Genomic DNA, 22,256 nt, shown 5'->3' with positions numbered 1-22,256 from the left:
ATTAGGTCAACGCCGAACTTACCAATTTCGTAGATGTCTTGCACAATTTGTTTTTCTGGAGAAAACGAAATGACCGCATCACGACTGGCTTTGATCTGGAAATGGATGGTACATGGTCTAGACGGTAACGCCGTTGGAAACCAATAGTACTCATTTGGGGTTGTAATTGAGTACGTTCTGGGTTCTGAAACTAAATTAAAACACAAACAAAATGTTGGATGAGAAATGAAAACTCTACTTAAGATCATCACGTGTCACAAAGATGTCGTGTTCTATGTCAACACGTATTTTTTCCATCCCAGAACCATATGAGTGCAAGATGCTTAACAAACTTCATAACGTTTCTTTATACGCTTTATCGTTGCATAAACGTATCTTGTCGTATCAGTATCTGAGGCTTGTACTGAATATGCATTATGTTTGTGCTTTGCGCAGCCACTTTTTGAGACATTTCTTTAACGCAACTAACAAAGTAATTATATTCTGTACTCTCCATTCCATGCATGCTCTGAAGCACTTGTATTGACAGTTATCACAATTTCTAGCTCTACCTTATGAAAACATGATATTCATACTGCTCATAGTGTATGTGGAAGTGCTTTTAAATAGGACACGAAAGTACAGTTTATACCAAAAAAAAGGTGCAGAACATTATGAAGAATATATGCAAACGAAATATGTTCTTTAGTTCACGGAGATGCACTTTCTATATCATACATCCTTTCCTAATTTCTTATATAATATAGTGTTTTCAAAGATTTGTCCTTGTATGTCACCCTCTATATAGATGCCTTACGTAGAAATTGCTCAAACTAACGTCAAAGATCCATTAAAGCTCAATAAGGTGTTAGCGATAGACGATCAAAATTTGTTTTCTCTATTTAGCAATGAGTAAGATCAATTTTCAACTCAAATACAACATCAATGGTCGCACAGTTTCGGTGTGAATATCTTAGTTCACGGAATGTAAAAAAGAGATATTACCAAGAATAAAAACATTTCTTGTTGTCAGGCCAAAGTGGATGCTTTTGCACCTTTGAAAAATGAGATTTGTATTTACCTCTATTTGTGTAAGCTAACCCGGCTAAAGCGAGGAGAAGTAGCAAGCGCATCATGATGCTGTCGTACCTGTAAAATGAAGAATGATAATATTACATACTTTACCACTGGTATAACCCTTTATTTCGTTATGATGTGCAACGTTGCTGATTATTTCCTTACATTTTCATTTGTGTAGGATATAAGTAAGATATTCTCCACCTCCTTTTTTCCCCTCCAAACTGAGAACAATAACTTAGTGGATTGAGGAGAAATAGAGGGAAATCGTTGCATAGAAAGCAAAACAAATGCTTCTTATATTTGATGCAGAGGAATGCAGATATTTTAGGAAAAAAAGAGTCAATCAATTATTTCCTAGTTCTTACAGAATGCTCAGTTTTCTTTCATAAATAGATAAATTTAATTTTTTCTGGCTAGTACATATTTTCACCAATAAACAAGGCTTGATAAGCAAATTTTAAATACAATTTATTTCAACAGGTGGTCGTCCAAACACGGTTGAATGACTTATAATTACATGCAAAGCTCCAATAATACAACTTTACAAAACATGAACATTTTCGATAGATATGTCAATATTTTTTAATTGAAAATTAAAGCTGATCAATCAAGCTGTTGAGCTACAGAATTATGGGATTTCACTATCGAAAAGGACAATGCTATTCCACTCTTAATACTGTTAAAGAATTGGCCGACGTCGTTAACAGGCAAGTTTACAATAAAAGGTAATACACGGGCAGATAACTGTGAATTTATCTTTACGATCACCACATCGCCGTCTTAATTGTTTCTAACTAGATTTACCAAAAATGAAGCGTTCTCTTCAATTTGATTAAAAAGAGACGAGTTTTACTCTTCTAAAGGGTGAAACCGAATGTAAAGAATAAAAAAGAAGTAACTTACTCCAACTCGTTCCGTTAGCAGACTGTAAAGATGTGCTTTTTTTCTGTTTTTGTAAAGATCTTCTCTGGTGGAGGCAAAAGTCTGGTTTGGAGTTAGCTGTGTTGACTTGACAACGGTTTACGGAAAGTGTTCCATAATTTCCACACGTCTCACCAGTTTTATACACGATTCAGGGTTCCCATCTGTTGTGGGTGTTATCTTCCACTCTTCTAATTTGACAATGGCCTAGGAAGTTTTAATTTTGTTTTGTTTTTTTTGCGGGTAGGTGCAGTTGTGTGAACATTCACAGTGTTGTGATGTATTCTCCTTCGTTCGTTTTTCTTTCAATTTACATTTCACATGTCTATATTTGAAATTGAATAAGGTGTAACATTAGAAATTACAATGACAAATGACAAGGTGTATGTCCATGAGCTGTGTTCCATGTATATGGATATGTGATAACAATATTCTAGATAAAGTGATCTCCTACTCTTCTGTAATCATTGTGCTACCAGATTAACACAAGAAGGTGTTTTACAGCTATTTAATTTTTCTTTATTGTTTCTAAAATCCTACTAGCATCACAAATAGGATGACAACTAAACTTTCGTGTAAGAACCTTCAAGTAAATTTTGGTTGATAATTTAATCATTTTAAAAGTCTAATGCATTCTAAAGCACCATACTGCACTGTTTTGTACCGTATTGGACCGTACTAAATTTGCTATATATCTTTTTTTAATTTCGTTGCGTTGCATTGCATGATTGCATTGTTAGTTAATTGCGTTGCATTACATTGCATTGGTAAAGTGTACCTAAATAATGTTGAAAATCATTGTTGTGTTTTGCATTCTACTGCACCACACTGCCCTGCATATATTGCGCCGTGTTGTGTGTTAATGTGTAGGTGATATTTGTTTCGTTGAAAAGCATTGCAATTTTTATTACGCTGCATTGCATTGTATTGCGTTGTCTTGCGTTGCCTTGCATTGTTTTTCTGAAGTGTAACTTATCCCGTCATTGCCCTATCTGACAGAAAATCTTTCGCTCTACCAGATTAGCAGGGGTTTTCTTAGGATAATCTAATGCTTTATGTTACTGCAAAATTAGATCCACATTATTACGTTCCCTAAGGATATGATATATATAAGAGTCACGCCGGTAGCGTGTCTCTTAATATGATGCCGTTCCATGTGTACACAGTTAAACCGCCACATGCGCCTTCTCTAGTACAGCTTTCAAGGAAATCAACAACACGCACAACGCCAGAGAAAGCTAAAGAAATCAATGGCATTTAACAACACCAGAGACATCATCAATACCAAAGACCAACACACCTCTGACATTAACACCACTGACGATACCAACGTCAGCAATGACAGAATTTCACATCAATATCAACGACACCTTTGACATGAGCGCCACCAAGGACACCAACGTCACAGAAAAGAACCAACAATATCAGAAACAAGCTCAACAACGAAATGGAGATCACTATCAGCACCAACGTACCGTCAACAACGACTTGAACATCATCGTCAATTTAGACATCAACGTCACCAGTGACGTCACCAGTGACACCAACTAAACGAGATCAACGACATCATTGACGTCCGTTTCAGAGACACCAACGGCATAGAAATACCAACACCAGCAAACACAATGAAGTCACCACACTGACCATTAACAAAGAATAAACTGTTCTCATATAACTATCTTAGATTAGACGTTGCATATCTGAAACTGGTTGGACGGTGAATAAATTCCAACCAACGCCAGTTTATGCACAAACGTATCATATATGACGATATCCAAAATTAACTTGTTAAGGTTTTGATATTGTCTAGAAGACATTAGAGAATATTTTTACTGGATCGTGATTAATGAATAAACGTTTATTTGTAAATGTGTTTGATTCTATGATGTATTTAAACAACTGTCAGCTTTGTAACATACTTTCAAGATCATTTCAATACCATGACGACAGATACTTAAAATATAGATGAGAGAGTTAAATATTCATACCGGGCTACGTCAAACTTTCATAACAGATGTGTGTATCTTCGATCGCTTGTCTATTAATGGTTGGAGGGCCAATAAAATAACAAAAAGCCTTTGTCATCATAGAACGAATTGTTTTACTGTTTAATCTAGTCAGTTGAAATTTAATGATTATGTTTATGCAAGTCGATCAATACATTGTAAATAGGTGCTTGAAACATCTCACCAAAGAGTTTTATTTTCCCACTACTTCCTATTTGTAGGATTGTGTATGTTCACTCCTTTAATTAGGACGTTTATCATAATCATCATCCCCGAGTACAATTGAGTAGGGGGCGTAGACGATCTTTGCAATTAGTTATGCAATCATTGAAAACTGTTTAAGTTTATAACCATTGCATCAATAAGTAAAGATTTGTCAAGAGTTTTCCAAAGCGACACTCCTTCATTATTCCGAACATTATGACGTCATATGTTAAGTACAGTGACATTTGAAACATGGATAGAACGGGACATCCAAAGAAACCATAGTAAATGTTGCCATATTACAATACTATGTATTATATATAATAAACGTCATGTATTCAACCATTGCTTTTGAAGTATATCCTTTCAATGCGTTTGATCCACAACTGCTTACCAAAACATGCAACGACAAAAGCAACAAATCGAGTGAAAAGCTAACTTTGCTAGCAAAAAAGTTATGCCTAAGGGCTGTCAGTCTATCCTGATGCAATTATATTTGCCCTTTGTTTTCTTTGCCTTACCATTTTCAAAGCAAACAAACCGTATCTAGTAGCCATAATGTTAGAATCCATTGCTAAACTTTCTAAAAATACCAGGATTAATAAAGAAAGGAATATTTTAAACTAAATATGGTGGAGCCGCGATGTTGTTTTGGCGTGTTCATACTTTTCAATTTGAAGGACACTCAATGGGCTTGCTGCCTGTTATGAGAATATTGTGAGGCCTATGTTGGTTCGAGTGGGGTGGAGTGGGATAGAGTGAAGTAGACAGAGACGTACTGACGCGTATACGTAAATTGGTCAACGGGCAAAGGAAGGGATGTATATTGATTTCGAGACCGACTGCAGTGACTGATCGAGCAAAGGGGAGGGGTGATACAGAGTATATCCGCGTGTGCTGAGCACGCAGTAATGTACATTATTTACAATTGTTTAGTCCGACGGGTATGATGCTAACTCTGATTGGTAGAGCGTACACTGTTATTGGCCGGGTTCAATTAGCTGCTCGGGGGCCACATTCAGTATCAGGAACAGCGCCGAGTACAGATTGGAAGCGTCAGAATTATATTTATTTATTTCTCGTAGCGATTTCCGAGCATAAAATTCTACAAGTAAGAATGGGGCATTAATCCAAAACTTCTTTGAGATATAAATCAGAACCCTCCTTAGGGTCCAGGGGTCGAAACTTTACAGAGATGCAGTGTGGTCAGCGTTGAAAACAAAGAGGAATAACTCTGTAAATTTGAAACGAATCTGCTTTCTTCTTGTTGCTTTGTATTGGCAAATTATTGGCCAGGTAGGGAGGACATCACTTTTCCGAGTTTTACGCCGAACACCCCCCCCCCCACTCCCGGCCCCGTTCCTGAGCCTCTGGTATTGTTGTCGATATCAACGCTTTGTCAGCGCTGTCAACTGTTGTATATGCTTTAATTAATGGGTGTGAAGTTAGCAGTTTCAGACGCCAACCTTAGTATTTTTCTAGACTAGCCATGGAAAGTGTTTGTTTCTGTTTAAACAAATGAAATTAAAACATATTGTTATGGTGCTGGTTTGACGGACAAAAGAACACAAAAAGCTTCCGATAAAAGATCAATATTATAAATATCATTTTAGAATTTGTGTGACAGATGATGTTGACAGAGTAGAAGGCCATTGAAAGACGTTATTTTATTAATGGACATGCGCAGTAGCGTCGCAAGGCATTTGGAAGTTGAGGGCATAGCCTAATTAGAGCATTTTTGTTTATTTATTTGCGGGGGAGGGGAACACTGCATGTGGGTTGTGAAAACGGGCGCCCGTGAGAATGCGGAGCGTGAAGCCATGTCGGCTTGGTGTGCAGGGACAAGCCATAGAGCCCATGATGGGGATAAAAGGGATGAATCCTTTTGAAACTTTGCGGTTTTCATAAACAACAAAATTAAGCAACGGACTGGGAAACGTTGCCGCTGGTCTTGGCTCTAAATACAGGTTAGAGTCCATATAGATATTTATGAGTCAGCCGATGCTCATAGCTGGTACTGTAACCATTGTTCATGTATGTAACACATGTTCCCTTTTCGCGAACACACAGTAGTAATTATTAATCTCTACCTAAACGGTAACTTACAGCATGTTGTTATTCGAGACAGACAGACAGACATATAGACAGGCAGAGAGACAGATAGACAGACAGAGAGACAGATAGACAGACAGACAGATAGATAGACAGACATATAGACAGACAGACAGACAGATAGACAGACAGATAGACAGACAGACTGACTGACAGACAGACAGATAGACAGATAGACAGATAGGCGGATAGATAGATAGATACCGTAGATAGATAGATAGACATAGACAAATAGATAGACAAATATATATACAAATATATATACAAATACATATATATATACAGGGATATGCCCAGGATTTCCTGAGTGCCGGGTAGACTGGTCGTCGTCCTGGGGGAGGGGTCTAAGGGGGAGGGGTGTCCCCCTCCCCTTTGAGGAATATTTCGGTTTTTAGAGGTGCTCAGATGCCAAATTCTGGCACTTGTGTAGCTTTTTAAGCACATACACTAGTTTTGCTAACCATTTACATTTTTTATTTTTTTTGTGAATATATTATTAGGAATGTCGGGATTTTAGATGAAAATAGTGCTGGGCGGGATTCACGATATTTAAGACAGTGCTGGGCGGTAATTTTTAGTGCTGGGCGCCCAGTGCCGCCCAGCGTGGGCACATCCCTGTATATATATATATATATATATATATACTGTACAATTCTCTTACAACAAAACATCATCGGTGATCGGTGGTTCTCCCATTTATTTTGAAGAAGGCTGGTGTTGAAGAGAATTAGTCAAATGAAATGAAAAAATTAAAAGTAACACCCCAAAATGTTATCCGCTAAATACATTTATATTTTTTAATGATCTTGTCAAATGCTTGCAGGCCCGATGCAGGGAATTCTACGGAAGGACAGCGACAATAGTGATATCGCTGAATGAGTTCCTTGCTTGCTTTACGATACTGTATTAAAGCCGAATGGCTGCTTCCCCATGCAGTTAAAACAGAAAAGGGTTGTGTTTATTTGACACCCGATCCGTGTCATGATGATGATGATGTAATATCACAGACAATATAGGCTATTTTTATTTGTTTTCTGACTTTGTCTGTGTGTAAACTTTTCGGAAACGAAAAATGACATTGATTCCAAATGATTTTGAGGGATACGTGAGTCGGTGTCAAAGTTTGCTCAGCGAATGCTAAAAAAGTCAATAAAAGTAAGTGAAGGTTTTTTTTGGGAGGACGATACGATGAGGAAACACATGCCTTCAAACCCGCACTGCTACCAAGTTAATTGGACACTGTATACAAACGGTGGTTTTTACCCTGCCTTCCATGTGTTAACGCAGAGTGTACAGTATAAAGAGAGAGAGCCAGCATCAATATTATGGTATCGTAGATCATACAAGAAAGTACGTACATTTATGGTACCATATAGCCACAGGATCCGAATACTTTTAATTTCTCTTTTTCTTATATTTTTCATATTTTCAATATAGAATGTCAACAGAGTTAACACTAAAAGCAATGTCATCATTAACATATGCGATTAGCTGCAATGTTTTATAAGATTCAGTATTTGCCAAAAGCCCATATCTCCATTACAGGAAAGATACATGATCGTTAACAAACATTATAGTGCATTTGGCATTGTGTTGACAGTTCACACTAGTGACTGGACAGTAGTATCAAACAGGGCGTACATATGACGGGTGGGGTGGGTGACTTTAATATAAAATGGCGGTTCTAAATCGATGTCAAGTTGGTGTCAAAATTGATGCCGAATTCAGTGTAGAATTGCAACCATGAATATAGAGTAACCCTACCAAGGTTTGGAATACATTCCAAAGAGCTATAGTTTCCATTCTGACATGCGTAATTTATATTCCCAACAAGAGAACATGAAATATCACCAAACGCTAAAGCGTCCGGGGATTCACCCATGGACCTTCATCCGGGCTTTCAAATATATTGCAGATACCAAGATAAGATAATATATATATACAACCTACCTCCTTTTTTTGGGCTTGTGTAATGCTGTCTTTTTGTTTAGTGTTTTTAATCGTCAATTTTGTACTAAGAGTTTATAATCTTATGACGTATGTCATTCATCGTTCCTCAAGTTTACGTGTAGTTTCTTTATTTCTCGACGGGAGCTTGATGTCACCGAGTCCCCCTTTGTGCATATATAGTCCTCATAACTTAATGATACATTAACGGGCGAAAGAAGAGCTTTTTGGTGGGCGGAAGTAACCTGTAAAATATGCAATTTTACATATTCTGACAGGCGGGGCCGGGTTCTTTATTTTATAATGTATGAACTGGAGGAAGTACTGTTGCATAGCCGGAATACAATGTTATCATGTACTTGAGATCCTACACTAATGCATAAAGACAAAACAAAAACAATGGAGAAAAACTATTGAAATTAATTATGCAGGAATAAGCAATGTTTATTTTAACATCAAACAATTTCGTAGTTTATTTTTACTTCAGCAAACCTGTGTTCTTTCAAAGCAAACTGTATGCCAAAAAAATTAAATAAATAAAAGTGAACAAAAGTGAATATTCGCATTTATTGTAAAGATCAAAAGATCAAATGTCTAACAGTGACTACACTAAAATCATGGTCATGAAGCTAACATAATCACGTTTGACGTATCATTGATTTTAAAAAGAAGAAGAAGAAAAAAACACCTTCATCATAGGTCCTTTCAAAGATCATTGTCCATAGTTAAGCTAACTTTTCAAATATATTTTCTCTGAGTTCTGGATAGAGTGACAATCACATGATTCTGATTAAAGGGTATTTTATTCGTATTCTAACAATTAAAATTGTATACGTGTTATTCATGTTTCCTTCTAAAAGGAATAACAGCACAATGTTCTTTTGCCTAATTAAAAGCATATGTTTTTTAAGCTCCTTTTTAGTTTACATTGAATTTTCTTTCTCTCTAATCATTGATCAACCTATCACATGAGCCATCAAACAAAAACAAAAAAACATTTTTTAATATTGACTGTAAAATCTATGTTACATAAATTGTTAGCCTGCACTGCGAAACGACCTCTTATTAGTCAGACTAGTGTTGATCTGTATAAGCCTATCGCGGTGATTCCCATACCTACCCCGCACCTACCCCTCCCCCCTTTCACCACCTCAAAAGACACACAAACTAACGTATTATTTATTAATAACAACTTTAACAGCGAAGATGAGTAATACCCTTATGAATATGCATGAAGTATCAATAAGAGACAATAAAATCTAAACTAGATTCTGTTTCTGATTCAACAGAGTCTGTTAGCGAGATCAATTTCACAAACCAGACCGGTCGGAGTAAAAAAAGGACACGGCCCGGAGGTCCACACTGGTAGGTCGTTAGTCACCGCAAAACAGACAGGTGTATCACCACGGACTGGAACACTTTCAACTATAGATGGGAAGAGGGGAAATTATCATTTACTTTTTGTACTGAAAGTTCTGTGCTTTGTCATGCCTAAAACTAAGCCAGTGCAGTGTTAGCTATAACATCGTTTACAATAACAGAAGAAACGCATTAATTTACAAACAAAGGCACACCAACTCCCACCAACACTCACGCACAATATATATATATATATATATATATATATATATATATATTTGTTTATTTATTTATACCGAATCACGTGCTTCATCCAATAAAATATGCCACTTAGGAATGGCCTTCAATTTTATGACTAGTTATTACACTATAGCAAATTCAAGTTGAGTACGACCAATGGGAACAGAAAGCACAGCACATATCCCAATGTCAATGCTAACGGAGCTATAAACACTGGCGTTAACCATGGCAGTATTTCATTTCATTTTTTTTTTTTATTGCTTTAATTCGTTAACGATAAACTAAAGTTTTCCTAATTCATGTATAATTATAAGGGAACTTGAGAACTTACTATTCCAGTAGCCCGTTTGATCAACATCGGACAAGTAGTGATCCGGGGAGAATCCAATTGTGACGTCATCAAGGAAACTTATATCCAGCAAGAACTGGACAAAGCCTAGATGATCTGGAACTCTTGATACCACAAAAGCCTCTTCGTCTGCTGAATCGATTTCGATCAATCTGGCGCAGCGGCTGTCGCATCTGTCGATGGCATCATCGAGGTTTGAAGTCAGATACGATTCAAAGAGGTAACAATGTCCCTGGTACTCCTCCCAGCCTGCATCACACTCTGTGAAGAGAGCACAAAAATACATATACAATATAACGTTACTTTTCATTTCGACATAATACACCGGGAAATATTGCAAAGCTTTTTTCGTCTCAGCAGACGTATACAATCAATCTATGCATACGAAATCTCGTTAACAAAGTTTCATCCAATTGCTTGATTTATTCATCAAGGTATTCATCAAAGTATCTTATCTAAAAAATCGATGTCATTTCCAACCTTGATGTTCCCAACAGTTGAGAAGGTATACCATACAGCTCAGGCACAACAAACATAGAAATTAAACAAAGAAATTATTAAAATAATCACTCTATACACATATAACAAATCATGCTCAAAGGGTAAGATATTATTGACTACATGTTTTAGAAGGGAAATCATTAATAGTAGTTGCATGATTCTATTATAAGACATTCCTAAGCTAAACATTATATATCATCATTCCCACGGTATCTGCAGCGAGAAGGGTGATGTAGGGGGAGCACCACCGCACTACCATCCTAAACTGGTAGTGGCCTTCAACAACCACAGGGTCGCACCGTCTCATTGATCAAATCTACATCTTTACCTTCCATGAAGGTTGCTCCTCCTAAATAAATCAGTCAAAGAGTTTGTATAATTCCAGTCTCCCCTCCCCCTACCCCTCCCCTCCCCCTACCCCTCCCCTCCACCCCCACCTTCCCTATCCCTCCACCTCCCATACCCTCCCCTCCCCTTAACCACTTTTGAAATCATGTGAAGTCATCGATACTCAACATCCCTTTGACAAAAGAATAAGAGTGGGTCTTAGTTTGATGGATCACAATCTGCCCAAAATGCTTAGACACAAATAAACTACAAACCACAGAACCTACCTGGGGTTGGTGTGGTAGTTGGTGATCTTGTGGATGTTGTGGGTGAAACCGACGAAGTACCACCTACGATATCTAAACAAATCAAAATTATCAATAATATTTGACATAAACATCGGTAATTCAAAGGTGCTGTCTTATTTTTTTGGTGGAAAAAACACCTGTTTTGAGAATAAGTCAATTACTATATTTTTCAAGAAAATGAGAAAACGATAAGTTGAATATATGAAAAGGATAGTGCAATGGAGAACTGACATTAGACAGATGTAAGAAAACAATGATCTTAAAGGATTGGTTCAGTTGTCATACATGTTTATGTTATATGAAAGAGGACAATAAAAGAAACACAATGGTGAAAAAAAACTGTTCAAATATCTTTTTCGGTTAAAGAGATATTCAAGTGTAAAGTTTTATCAGATTGTGTAGAAACTGCTGAAATCTGACTAGCTGTGATGTCACATCCTCACATTCCTGAAAAGTCTTTGTTTTTTTCTCTAAATATTTTGTGAGATTTCATGACTTTCAACCAAAAGATATGTCAGGAGATCTCATATTTGTCAAAGTAAGTATTTGAGATTAAACATCTGAAGAATTTTTGATTATATTTTTTTCAAATGTGTTAAAAAACGTAAATAACTTTTAAAGAAATATATTCACAAATGTTAAGGAAGTGAGGATGTGACGTCACACCCTCACAGTAAGTCTTCCTACACCAGTCGTTTTCAAAGAAATTTTGTTTGATATCTTCAAAGTGTCATATCTCCTTTACAGAGTATGCTATCATGGTAGTTTCTTCACTGTTCTTTTTGTCTTTTTGTGCTCTTTCATACAAAATAGACATGTCAAACACCTGAACCAATCCTTTAACAGCCGAGTGAAATTTGAATTAATTAATTTCCTTTCTTCCCTGTGTGATGCCATAGAAGAACACACATAAATTTGTGTTATGTTTTCTTTCCGATTTTACTACAACTTTCTATTTCAAATTGTGTATGAGTATAATTGTTTATGAGTATAAACCCTTCGCAGTTATCTTGTAAACTTTGCAACCCCGTAGGTAAAAGTTGACACTCTATACAATCCAAGGGCAAAACAATAAAGGGAAAAATAAAGTAAAACCAAACTATATTGATGGCTGTCAGGAGCGTCAATCCCAATTGAAAAGTGGATAGACGGGACAAAAATGACTGAACATTGATAAAACTGAAGGATATTTACAAAGCTTTCATAAGGTGGGGTCCAGGGTCCCGCCTTAGGGCCCCTGATGGGTCCAGGCACGAAGCCCGGGCGTGGAGGGGGAAGGGGGAAGACTCACATCAAGAAATCTTCAAGTTTCCTTCTGTTTGGTTTTTGAATTGATATGTCAGTTATAAATGTATTTGAACGAAAATCACATCTGACAAGTGATAAGACAAACATTAGGAAGGACGTATCAATTGAACATCTGGGTGCAACGTCGGGCCTCTACCATGATAAGTAATATTGCAACTTAAACCAAAAGTGGAAACATTCCTAAACTCTTCGCACACAAGAATAAAATCATCTTGTCATACAGATGTCTACAACATGTGACTCGATAATCTTAGTTAGAACATTGGGGGCACTGATAAAGGGGCTAACAATGCAACATCTAGACGTAATAAATTTGTATTCTTGAAATGTAGTTTCACATTAGACTGCTACTGTACTGTTCACTCAGGTTAAATCTTAGGAGCTCTTTAGGTTTATTGTTATTCGAACCAAACTCGTGAAAACCAAACCGAACGCATCGCATTCGCCATCGTGACTATAGACCTACGTGACGAGCAGTTTAATCAGAACAAAATTATGTGATCAATATCTCCAGAATGCCAAGTAGGAATTAACGAAAATTTCACAGGGACGCTTAGTTCCTGTCCCCCACCTCACCCCCACCTCACCCCCACCTCACCCCCACCTCACCCTACCTTTCTTCCATCAGTCAAATGCAAATTCTTGACTGCGATATCCACTTTAAGAAGTTTGCAAGAAATATTACGAGTCTGTACTTTTTTACACTATGTTCACTGACGTTCTCATAAACGTATGTGTTCATCTGTGTTGTTGAATAGGTTATAACATTTTGATAAAGAAACCTGTTGCCATACCTTCAAATTGGAATGGACACCAATAAAAGTACCAATAACTGACTCCCTCTGAGGGTGTAAATGCGATGTAGTTGTGAGCTGTACGAACGTAGCCAACCTCCAATAAAACGTTCCCCTCGGCATCAATTAACTTGATGTGGTTGTCTCCTACAGTACGCTCTAGGACAAAACTTGTCACATCGTCTAGCTTTAGAACATCACCCTCATAGGTATTAGTGACGCCACTGTACGAAATTGTACTTTCACTGTTTCCATTACTTCCAAGTACTGTGAAAAGAGAAATTAAAATGATGAATGAAGAATTAAATTTCACTTCCAAATATCCTGAAATTTGAAACTAGTAAACAATAGATACACTTAAAATACGTTGTCTTTCCTGCCCATTTACGTTCAAGATCATAGGACATACATTGCCCAACAATGAAAAAGGTTTTTTATGTCCCGCTCGTTTTACGTTGATATTTTACCATTTTCTAACAGCCATTTTACTGCAAAACAGTTATCTGTATCCTTTACAAGTTGCTTTATTAATGCAGTCATATATATTCCACCTGATGAACATGCATGTAAACTTACCAATTTCCACATCTGAGGAGCCGACGTCAATTATATCTTCCACGAGGTGAAGGACTACTTCGGAGCATGCACGAACTTCAAATGGGATGACGTATTCATCAGTGTGTAGAATTGGTAGATAGTAGTAAGTGCTTGAGTCAACCTCGTAAGATTTTGCACCTGCACGAAAACATGTGACACTTCGAACGACTGATATGTGATCGGCTTACAAATTGCAGCATTAACTGCAAATAGGGTTTAATAGGGAACTTTACGGGCGATGATGCTCACCAATCTCCCCTCAATGAATGCACCATCATATCTATCATGCCCACTGCACACTGGGGAAAAATTTACACATATGTTTACTAATGTGGCCTCCTGGCATCCAAGCCTTCCGCGTTGGTTATTACCTACGTCCGTTTCCTATCACATCTACCATACATATATTACAGCTTATCTTTGGCGTGTTTTTTTTTCTTTCTTTTATCAGTTCGTACCGTTCGAAAACAGTCGAAGCGCAATATTAACAGCACGCTAACGATTTTGCCAGTAAACTTTAATCGAGCAGTACATCTGTTCCTAATCGAAGCGGCATATCTCTTGACGTTAATACTGCCATGATCGCAAGGTGACAGTTTCGAGGTAAGACTGGACTGGGCTTGTGAGTAAATCAAGATGTTTGGTTTACGTGGCCAGGCCCTATCTTGGGTGATTAAGTTCTTAAAACAATTAGCAGTTGAAACTTTTTGAAAAATTGTATAAGCCGCACCCTGCATGATTTTCCCATTTGCTTTTTGTTCGCTGTCGACCCTGTTCTATATAATGTCCAAACCAGTACGTTAAAGACAAATTCACGTACATATAAAAGCGATAGATGTTTAATTACATGATGGATGATAATTTGTACTGAAGGTAGGGATGACGTCAACACCATAGGTAAGTACCCTGTAGGCCTACATTGGTGATTTACAAATTGGCGACCCAAAATTCAAAGGAAGGTTGATTTCCTCTTTGCTCTCCAGCAAAGGTCTCTGAGGTCAAGCAAAAGATACCAATGTCACATCTGCTCGAATGAAGCGAGTTGTCATGAATATTGGCCTAAATGTCATTTCAATCTATGTTCATAAATGCAATAACGGATATCTGCAAATATAACTCAACATTCTTCCATGTTGCACCCATATTTCTTTCGTTATACTAAATTTGAATACATGACAGTATGGCGTCACTGCTCACACACACACAAAACAAAGAGGTGGGGGGGGGACAAAATGGGAACTGCAAAAAAAAGGCACGCACATAAATGTCGTAAAGATTGGCAAGATTTATTTAACAAGTGTACTAAACAAGTGTAATTACAATGATGGAAATCATATCACCTGTGTGCAGTTGGTCCCCTAACCGACAATTATATTTCTCAACTGGGAGGGGAACCTAAAATTGGAAGTGGCACGGAGGATAGAGCAGGGGTGCAACCAATTATACTTCTGTGGAACTTTTACCACAGAGATGGGGGCGAAGGGAGGAGGATGGGGCTCAGTCCGTACAGGACATAAGAATATAACGTGTATATGTGGTAAAACGTAAACAGTCGAGAAAAAAAGGTCCATACATTTCTCAAACAACTCTCAAAAGTGCGTGATACCTTTAGACCAGACCTCTCTTAAATTGCGCGGACAAAAAAAAGTCTGTCTACGCGTCTGAGAAGCATATTGTCGGGTGGTGGAAGCCATGTCGTGGTATATTAGAAATAATTCCCCTATTGCTGACTGAAAATGAAACATTCCTGGATATACCATACCCCCCCCCCCCCGCCCCCCTCCCCCCGTCGTTCTTCTCCCTCAACCCCTCAACCGTATTGACCATCCACGTTATATTATTGCAAATTTCTGCTTACTTACCGAATCCTTCTGCAGGGAACAGCCACCAACTCGCGCCTGTCCCTGTTATTCCGAAGTGCTTGATAATGAGAGAAGACTGGAAATAAGCGAAAAGTATCGGGTCATCTCCATCATCAACGAATACGACCGCAAAACCATATTTATAAATGATATGGACATGATGCCAGGCATCACTGTGAAGAATAGAAGAAAACGTGAATGAAAAACAGAACTAACCATCATGTTAAGCTCATATCCTAATAAAATCCATTTCCATCCAAGGACCACCAAAGATAAAGAGAGAACTGGTTCACGGGTTAAGGTCAAGGAAGCACGACCAGTTACCTCATCCCCAATGATTGGGTTTGAGGTCACAAAAACATTTCTCTTTGTCCAAAACAGCATTCTCAGATAAAAGACGGTAAAATAATCTTTGACCAGTTTGGCGTTTCAGGCCCCAATGTTTCCGTGAACCCCCTGTGGACCAGCTTTCCCTCACGAAATAATTCACAGATCCCCTGGGGTTCCGCGGACAGACAGACAGATAGATAGATGTAAACATATTCTCGATTTGAGAGATAACAGGGTTTAAAATACCATGTCAGTGGCTGCCAATTTCTCAATCTCTAATGTCGCATACAATGAACGTAACACATTTCTGAATACACAAGTAGAGATAGCTTCCAGAACAAGACTCCTTCGCACATTGCAATAACCAAATGTGATCACCGAAAATTGAACTTTACTCTGTAAATTCATGCAAACATTATGAATATACATGAGATGAATCGTTTCTGATTAATAAACTTTTAAACAGTTTAAACTTACTCTAGGAAGGAAGCAGTGTCGTCTGTGTCACGTGGATAATCCTCCGAATTAACCTTAAGATAGTTGCCACCATCCTCACATCCAAAACCTGCGATCAATGTGAAAAAGCTTTAACACTCCATTCTTCGTTTAAAGGTCGTCTGAAGTCGACTGATAAATTGATAGATCGATCAATCGATCGAATGTTTCACTGATCGACAGTACGATCAATCAACAGATCCAAAGCTGGACTGATCCGGAGGGCGCTATACATTTAACTGAATTGAATGGATTCCCTTGAATTATCGGATACAGTAAAGAACTGCCGAGCAGGTGGATATATACGGACATTTACAACACACAATCAGGTTTTTATTCCCACTGAGCGTAACTGTTCAGTCTTTTAAGAGTAACCCTATCCACATATGACTACAGCGACAAAATGTAGATTGATCTATAGAGTACAAGCGAACAACTTACAGCGCAACTATACTTACCTATTTCGTATGAAGCTGGACTTTGGGATTTTTGATCGGATAAGATCAGGATTGAACAACCTTCGAGTTTTAAGTCGAAGTAGAGCTCAAATGTCTCAAAGTCTACCTCGGGTAGCTCAAATTTGACTTCTCCGGGACTCTGTATGTCTAGTAAAATATCTTCTGGGGGAAGACTGCATTCTATTGATAGTAAAATGTGAGGCGATAAGAATGTAACTTAGAAGAAGATCATGTAGTAAGTGAATAACTGGGGGAAAATAGTAAAAAAAATCAACCTTACTTGTTGAATAGTTGAATTATCTACAGGTCAATCCCCCTTATTACAGCAGTATGTAAGTAAGTAAGCTGAGTTAGTCATGCTCCCTGTTCCCACCCCGCCCTATCCCCATAACAATTTTACAGATCATTATCTGAAATGCTGAGCTTTGTCAGGTAATCAAATAAAATTTCTTTGCATTGAATCGTTGCGGTTTTCACATGATATAAAGAATTGGCTGCAAAAAAAAGAAGGTTGGTCTCAAACACATTATGGAAATAATGAATCCATATGCAGCTTAAGGAACATGCTGCTTACCAAATCCGTCTGCTTTGTGTATAGTTATAAGGAAGGTCTATATTATATCAGGTAGGGTTTACTTGAAGGTAAATTGGGTAACGATAAAATTTTGCTCACCTGAGGGTGTCGTGAAGGAGACCCACGCTGATGTGGTTGGTGATGTTGGTGTGGTGGTTGGGGTCGTTGGTGTTGTGGTTGGGGACGTTGGTGGTAGGGTTGCGACCGGCACTGTCGTGGTTGTGGATGTAGGTGTGCTGGTTGAGTACGTTGGTGTTGTGGTTGGGACCGGCGTTGTCGTGGTTGGGGATGTTGGTGTGCTGGCTGGGGACGTTGGTGTTGTGGTTGGGACCTGCGTTGTCGTGGTTGGGGATGTTGGTGTTGTGGTTGGGACCTGCGTTGTCGTGGTTGGGGACGTTGGTGTTGTGGTTGGGACCTGCGTTGTCGTGGTTGGGGATGTTGGTGTTGTGGTTGCGACCGGCGCTGTCGTGGTTGGGGAAGTTGGTGTGCTGCTTGAGTACGTTGTTGAGTAAGTTGAGTACGTTGGTGTTGTGGTTGCGACCGGCGCTGTCGTGGTTGGGGACGTTGGTGTGCTGCTTGAGTACGTTGTTGAGTAAGTTGAGTACGTTGGTGTTGTGATTGAGACAGGCGCTGTGGCTGTAGGTGACGGTACCAAGAGAAATGACATCCACAAACCTCATCGATTCACAAACATTGTAGAGGCACTTACAGGATAGAGTTGCCACTGCCCCTTTCATATACAGTTAATACTCCCCTCCCCAAGCGAAAAACTAATATGGCACTAATTAATGTTAGCTTTTGAAATATAAGCTGTGGAACACTATTTGTTAGTTGGTCTGCAGACAGCAAGCACTAGATAGTCAAGTAAAAATCCATACGCACAGAAAGTACATACACAGGAGGGGAGAAATTCGGGGGACCATGCCTCCCCGCACACATACAGACACACAATGTTAATACTGAGGTGGGGGGGGGGGCACTAATACATTGCGTTCTACCACTTTTTGTACTTTGGAGCCCTTAATAGACGTCAGCTAAGGAATTCGGTTTGGTTGCTTACATGTTTGATTAATAATCCCGCACAGACAAGACAAGCAGTGTCAACCATCTGCCATGATGCTTACATGAAGGTATCACACCAACACACACACACCGAGACGCCTTGACAGTCGCATAGATTCAGTTAGCCTTAAGCCCGGGTCACATCTGCGCGATTCAACACGCGATTCAACTCGCAATACAATTGAAGGTTGAATCGCGTAGTTAGACACGGGTATCAACTTGTTGCGCAATAAAAGTTGCGCCGTCGCTTTGGGTTGATTTGCAATAGAGCAATGTCCTAATCAGCGCAACTTCTCAGAAGCGACTTTTCTGATTCGCGTGATTTTAGTTGCGAGTTGAATCGCGTGTTGAATCGCGCAGATGTGACCCGGGCTTTAGACAAGGACTAAGATCTTTCTTACAGACTTGGTAACATGACTGTAGTGTCCTAAATACCCCAGCAACCAATTTCGTTTTGACAATAAAGCTATACGTGAGTGAACTAAAATAGATAGGCACCTGGGAATCTGAATGGTATGCCACGAATATACCAATAACCAACATAATCGATGTTATAGAAGCTGATTCTGCGCAGATAACGATAATCCACCACATCTACTCCTTCGAGAAGGACGTTACCATCTTCATCTAAGAGACTAATGCAATCGTCCAGGAGGACAAGACAGAAATATCGAACTGTATCTGTACTCAGCACACTGGCCTCTTCCAACTCCGCCGACCAATCGGAATACTGGAGAGTGATTTTGGTATTACCAGCTGATCCAATAGCTGCAATCGAAATATAAACAAAATAAAAAGTAAAACGTCAGTCGTGTCAGAGCATTGTTCCTTTATATTTGGGGTGGGGTGGCGGCGGGAGGTGGGGGGATGAAGGGAGCTGATAAATATTGGCTAAAAAGGTGTTTTATCATATCACAATTTTACATCGTGTGCGAGTACTGCAACATATTGATTTGTAGCTCTTCATTCGTTACAAAATGCTGTATTGCTAAAATATGTTGCAAATTATTAATTAGCACCTTGTTTTATGATTAAATATGTCAATTTAAGGTGGTTATTTAACAATCTCACTCGTTGACTGTAAAGGATTTCAACGTGTTCTGTCGGATCAATTTGCCAGTGATGCTCCGTGCCTCTTACACAACAGTTTTGGTTTCATTGCCTTTTGTTTTTATTTTTAAGTTATTCTATGCAGGTATATCCAATAATAAATGCAGTTTATTAATTAGAGTACAGTCATGGTCACGTTCAGATAATAAAAAGAAAATTCTTAAAATTAAAAACAAATATCCCATTCACTTTTTACATATGAGTGATATTATTATGAAAAGGTGTCCGAAGGACGAATATGGAATATGAATAATACATGATATGGACGGGTGGACGTTTATTCTATAGAGATATCCTACTATAGAGATATCCTAGTATAGAGATGTCCTAGTTTAAAGTCCCGTCTGTCGGTTGCCATTTTGTAAATCAGGACCTCATAGTGTCAATACGATTTCAAGTCTTCCCCCTTTCCTTTATTTTCATATTTCTCAAGGTTGATTATCGGCAGTGTTTATATTGAAACCGATGTCACCCTGAGGTCATGTTAAGAGATGAAATATTTAAGATTCAGCACTTGCAAAACCCAGCTCCATTATGGAATCTAAACCGTTCTGTTGAATGAAGGAAAACATAAAAAAACTCGAAGCACAAGGGGCTCGATGGTGTCATATTTAGACTTGATCTAGTCTTCTGAAATATTAACACTGTCATATCTACCAAATGTAATGAAAATTATTTCCTTGTTTGTGTATCACAGTCATCTCTATTGCATTAATCAAGGATAATGGTTGGGGTCGTGGCTCCTTTTGCTTGTGAAGGGTATCCCGTAACATCCTACCCTTCTCCTACCCCTCCTCTTGTTCCACACGCACTAACAAAGCTCAGTCCCCAATTCCAATCATATATCTTTGGACTGCAATGCAACAACATTTGATACAAAGTGAGTTTATGTACTGAAACATTGTCAACGTACAAATTATAAGTGGGTAACCGCCCTCGTCGTAGTCCTCGGGACCAACACGAAGCACGGCGCTACCTTCTGCTTTGATACCAAAGCAGAATTTGAACATTCTCTGTGGCAGGTTGGCAAGGTTTGGAGAGTAGAGACGGGATCGGTCGGATTTATATTTGTATTCACCTAAAGATGAAACACAAAAAAAAGCAAGGTAAGTTAAAGATATTTGAAAATATGTGCTGCAGTATACCGCTTCTAAATTTCACGCTCTAAGTAAAAACAATATTAATAATAACAACAGGTTGAGTGAAGGCTGTTTTAAATTGGTGTATATATGCAGGTATAAGAGAATCAAATTAAAAAGACGGTAATGAATTGCATATGGTTTGATAATGAAACACAGCGTGATTCGATGGCTGGGGGAAGCAACGAGATACATAACATACGTGCACCAATGTAACCTGTATAAAATACTTTAACGACAATTACATACGCAAATGTTGCGCTTTCAGCGTTTTCGCAAAATTATTCGGGCATATAAGCCTTGAAATCAAACTGTTGCGTTTTGTTTTTAAATTTAACATGCTCTTAAACCCAAAAGAATTCATTCTTTGAAACGGTCCAAACTGACAAATAAACTCCCTTGCGTGTGAAAAAGTTTATAACTGAGCGTTCCTTAAGGGGAAAGTTGTCAACTGTTTTGAAAATATAAGTTCTGGCGAATACCACAATTATTCTTCATAAAATCTGCAATGCATGAATACGTCCCTCCTAGTATTTGGGCCAAAACTCCCCCTCCCCTCCTCAGCACCACCTCTCCTTCTCATCACCCCACCATCCCATCCCCTTCTTCCTCATCACTGCATTCTCTCATACCTTGCAGTGACATTTCCACCGCAAAAGCAACATCATCATTCGTAGAGATTGAAATTCCGAACCCTGGAATTGTAAGTTAGCGTAACCATTTATACTGATATACCACTCACCAGATCCTTCAGTGTAGACTCTCCAGGCTGCATCTGGGGCACTGCTTGCTATGCCAACATATGAAATACCAGGCGCAACTGCACCGGTTTCTTGATTGAGAAGTAGAGGGTAATAATCGCCGTATCTTCCAATTGCAATTTGGCCATTGTAAAACGCTATCCAGAAACATCTGTATTCATTGCTATAGAATATTTCCAAAAGAGAAGACCATATATTGATGAAATATTGCTTCGGTGGAAATTTTTTGACTCTTTCATATTCCAATTTTCATATTTTAAATTTATTTCATCATCGTCATCAGTGTCTCGTGCATGCCATATTGCTTATGCTTTATCCACCGCAGTGTATCGTCATGCTATAAAGTTCATATCATATTTCCCATATCATACCATCATCAGTGTCGCCTACATACCATATAGCACGTGCTATATTGCCGGTATGGTGTATCATA

At 38.5% G+C, this 22,256-nt stretch overlaps 2 protein-coding genes across 40 annotated transcripts in view; both read right to left on the bottom strand.

The window, feature by feature from the left end:
• Window positions 1–2,122, bottom strand: part of LOC139976209 (uncharacterized) — a 28,369-nt gene extending 26,247 nt beyond the window's left edge. For 37 of the 38 annotated variants that reach the window (XM_071984732.1, XM_071984733.1, XM_071984739.1 and 34 more), the window contains exons 1-3: window positions 1,963–2,118; window positions 1,061–1,128; window positions 23–190 (exon numbers count right to left, since the gene is read on the bottom strand). In XM_071984732.1, coding sequence (XP_071840833.1) covers window positions 23–190; window positions 1,061–1,115 — 223 coding nt within the window. In that variant the 5' untranslated portion in view covers window positions 1,116–1,128; window positions 1,963–2,118. Of the gene's footprint in view, window positions 1–22; window positions 191–1,060; window positions 1,129–1,962 lie in introns of all 38 variants that reach the window. The other variant, XM_071984763.1, reaches the window with a different exon arrangement.
• A 6,540-nt stretch (window positions 2,123–8,662) lies between these two features.
• Window positions 8,663–22,256, bottom strand: part of LOC139976462 (uncharacterized) — a 39,860-nt gene continuing 26,266 nt past the window's right edge. For both annotated transcript variants that reach the window (XM_071985223.1, XM_071985224.1), the window contains exons 28-39: window positions 21,805–21,986; window positions 20,837–21,001; window positions 19,312–19,581; window positions 17,851–18,387; window positions 17,178–17,357; window positions 16,702–16,789; window positions 15,895–16,067; window positions 14,012–14,170; window positions 13,436–13,702; window positions 11,313–11,384; window positions 10,180–10,458; window positions 8,663–9,674 (exon numbers count right to left, since the gene is read on the bottom strand). In XM_071985223.1, coding sequence (XP_071841324.1) covers window positions 9,532–9,674; window positions 10,180–10,458; window positions 11,313–11,384; window positions 13,436–13,702; window positions 14,012–14,170; window positions 15,895–16,067; window positions 16,702–16,789; window positions 17,178–17,357; window positions 17,851–18,387; window positions 19,312–19,581; window positions 20,837–21,001; window positions 21,805–21,986 — 2,515 coding nt within the window. In that variant the 3' untranslated portion in view covers window positions 8,663–9,531. The remainder of the gene's footprint in view (window positions 9,675–10,179; window positions 10,459–11,312; window positions 11,385–13,435; window positions 13,703–14,011; window positions 14,171–15,894; window positions 16,068–16,701; window positions 16,790–17,177; window positions 17,358–17,850; window positions 18,388–19,311; window positions 19,582–20,836; window positions 21,002–21,804; window positions 21,987–22,256) is intronic.

Source organism: Apostichopus japonicus, chromosome 11, assembly GCF_037975245.1.
Source record: "Apostichopus japonicus isolate 1M-3 chromosome 11, ASM3797524v1, whole genome shotgun sequence".
Lineage (NCBI taxonomy): Eukaryota > Metazoa > Echinodermata > Holothuroidea > Aspidochirotida > Stichopodidae > Apostichopus > Apostichopus japonicus.
This window is presented reverse-complemented; position numbering and strand designations above follow the sequence as displayed.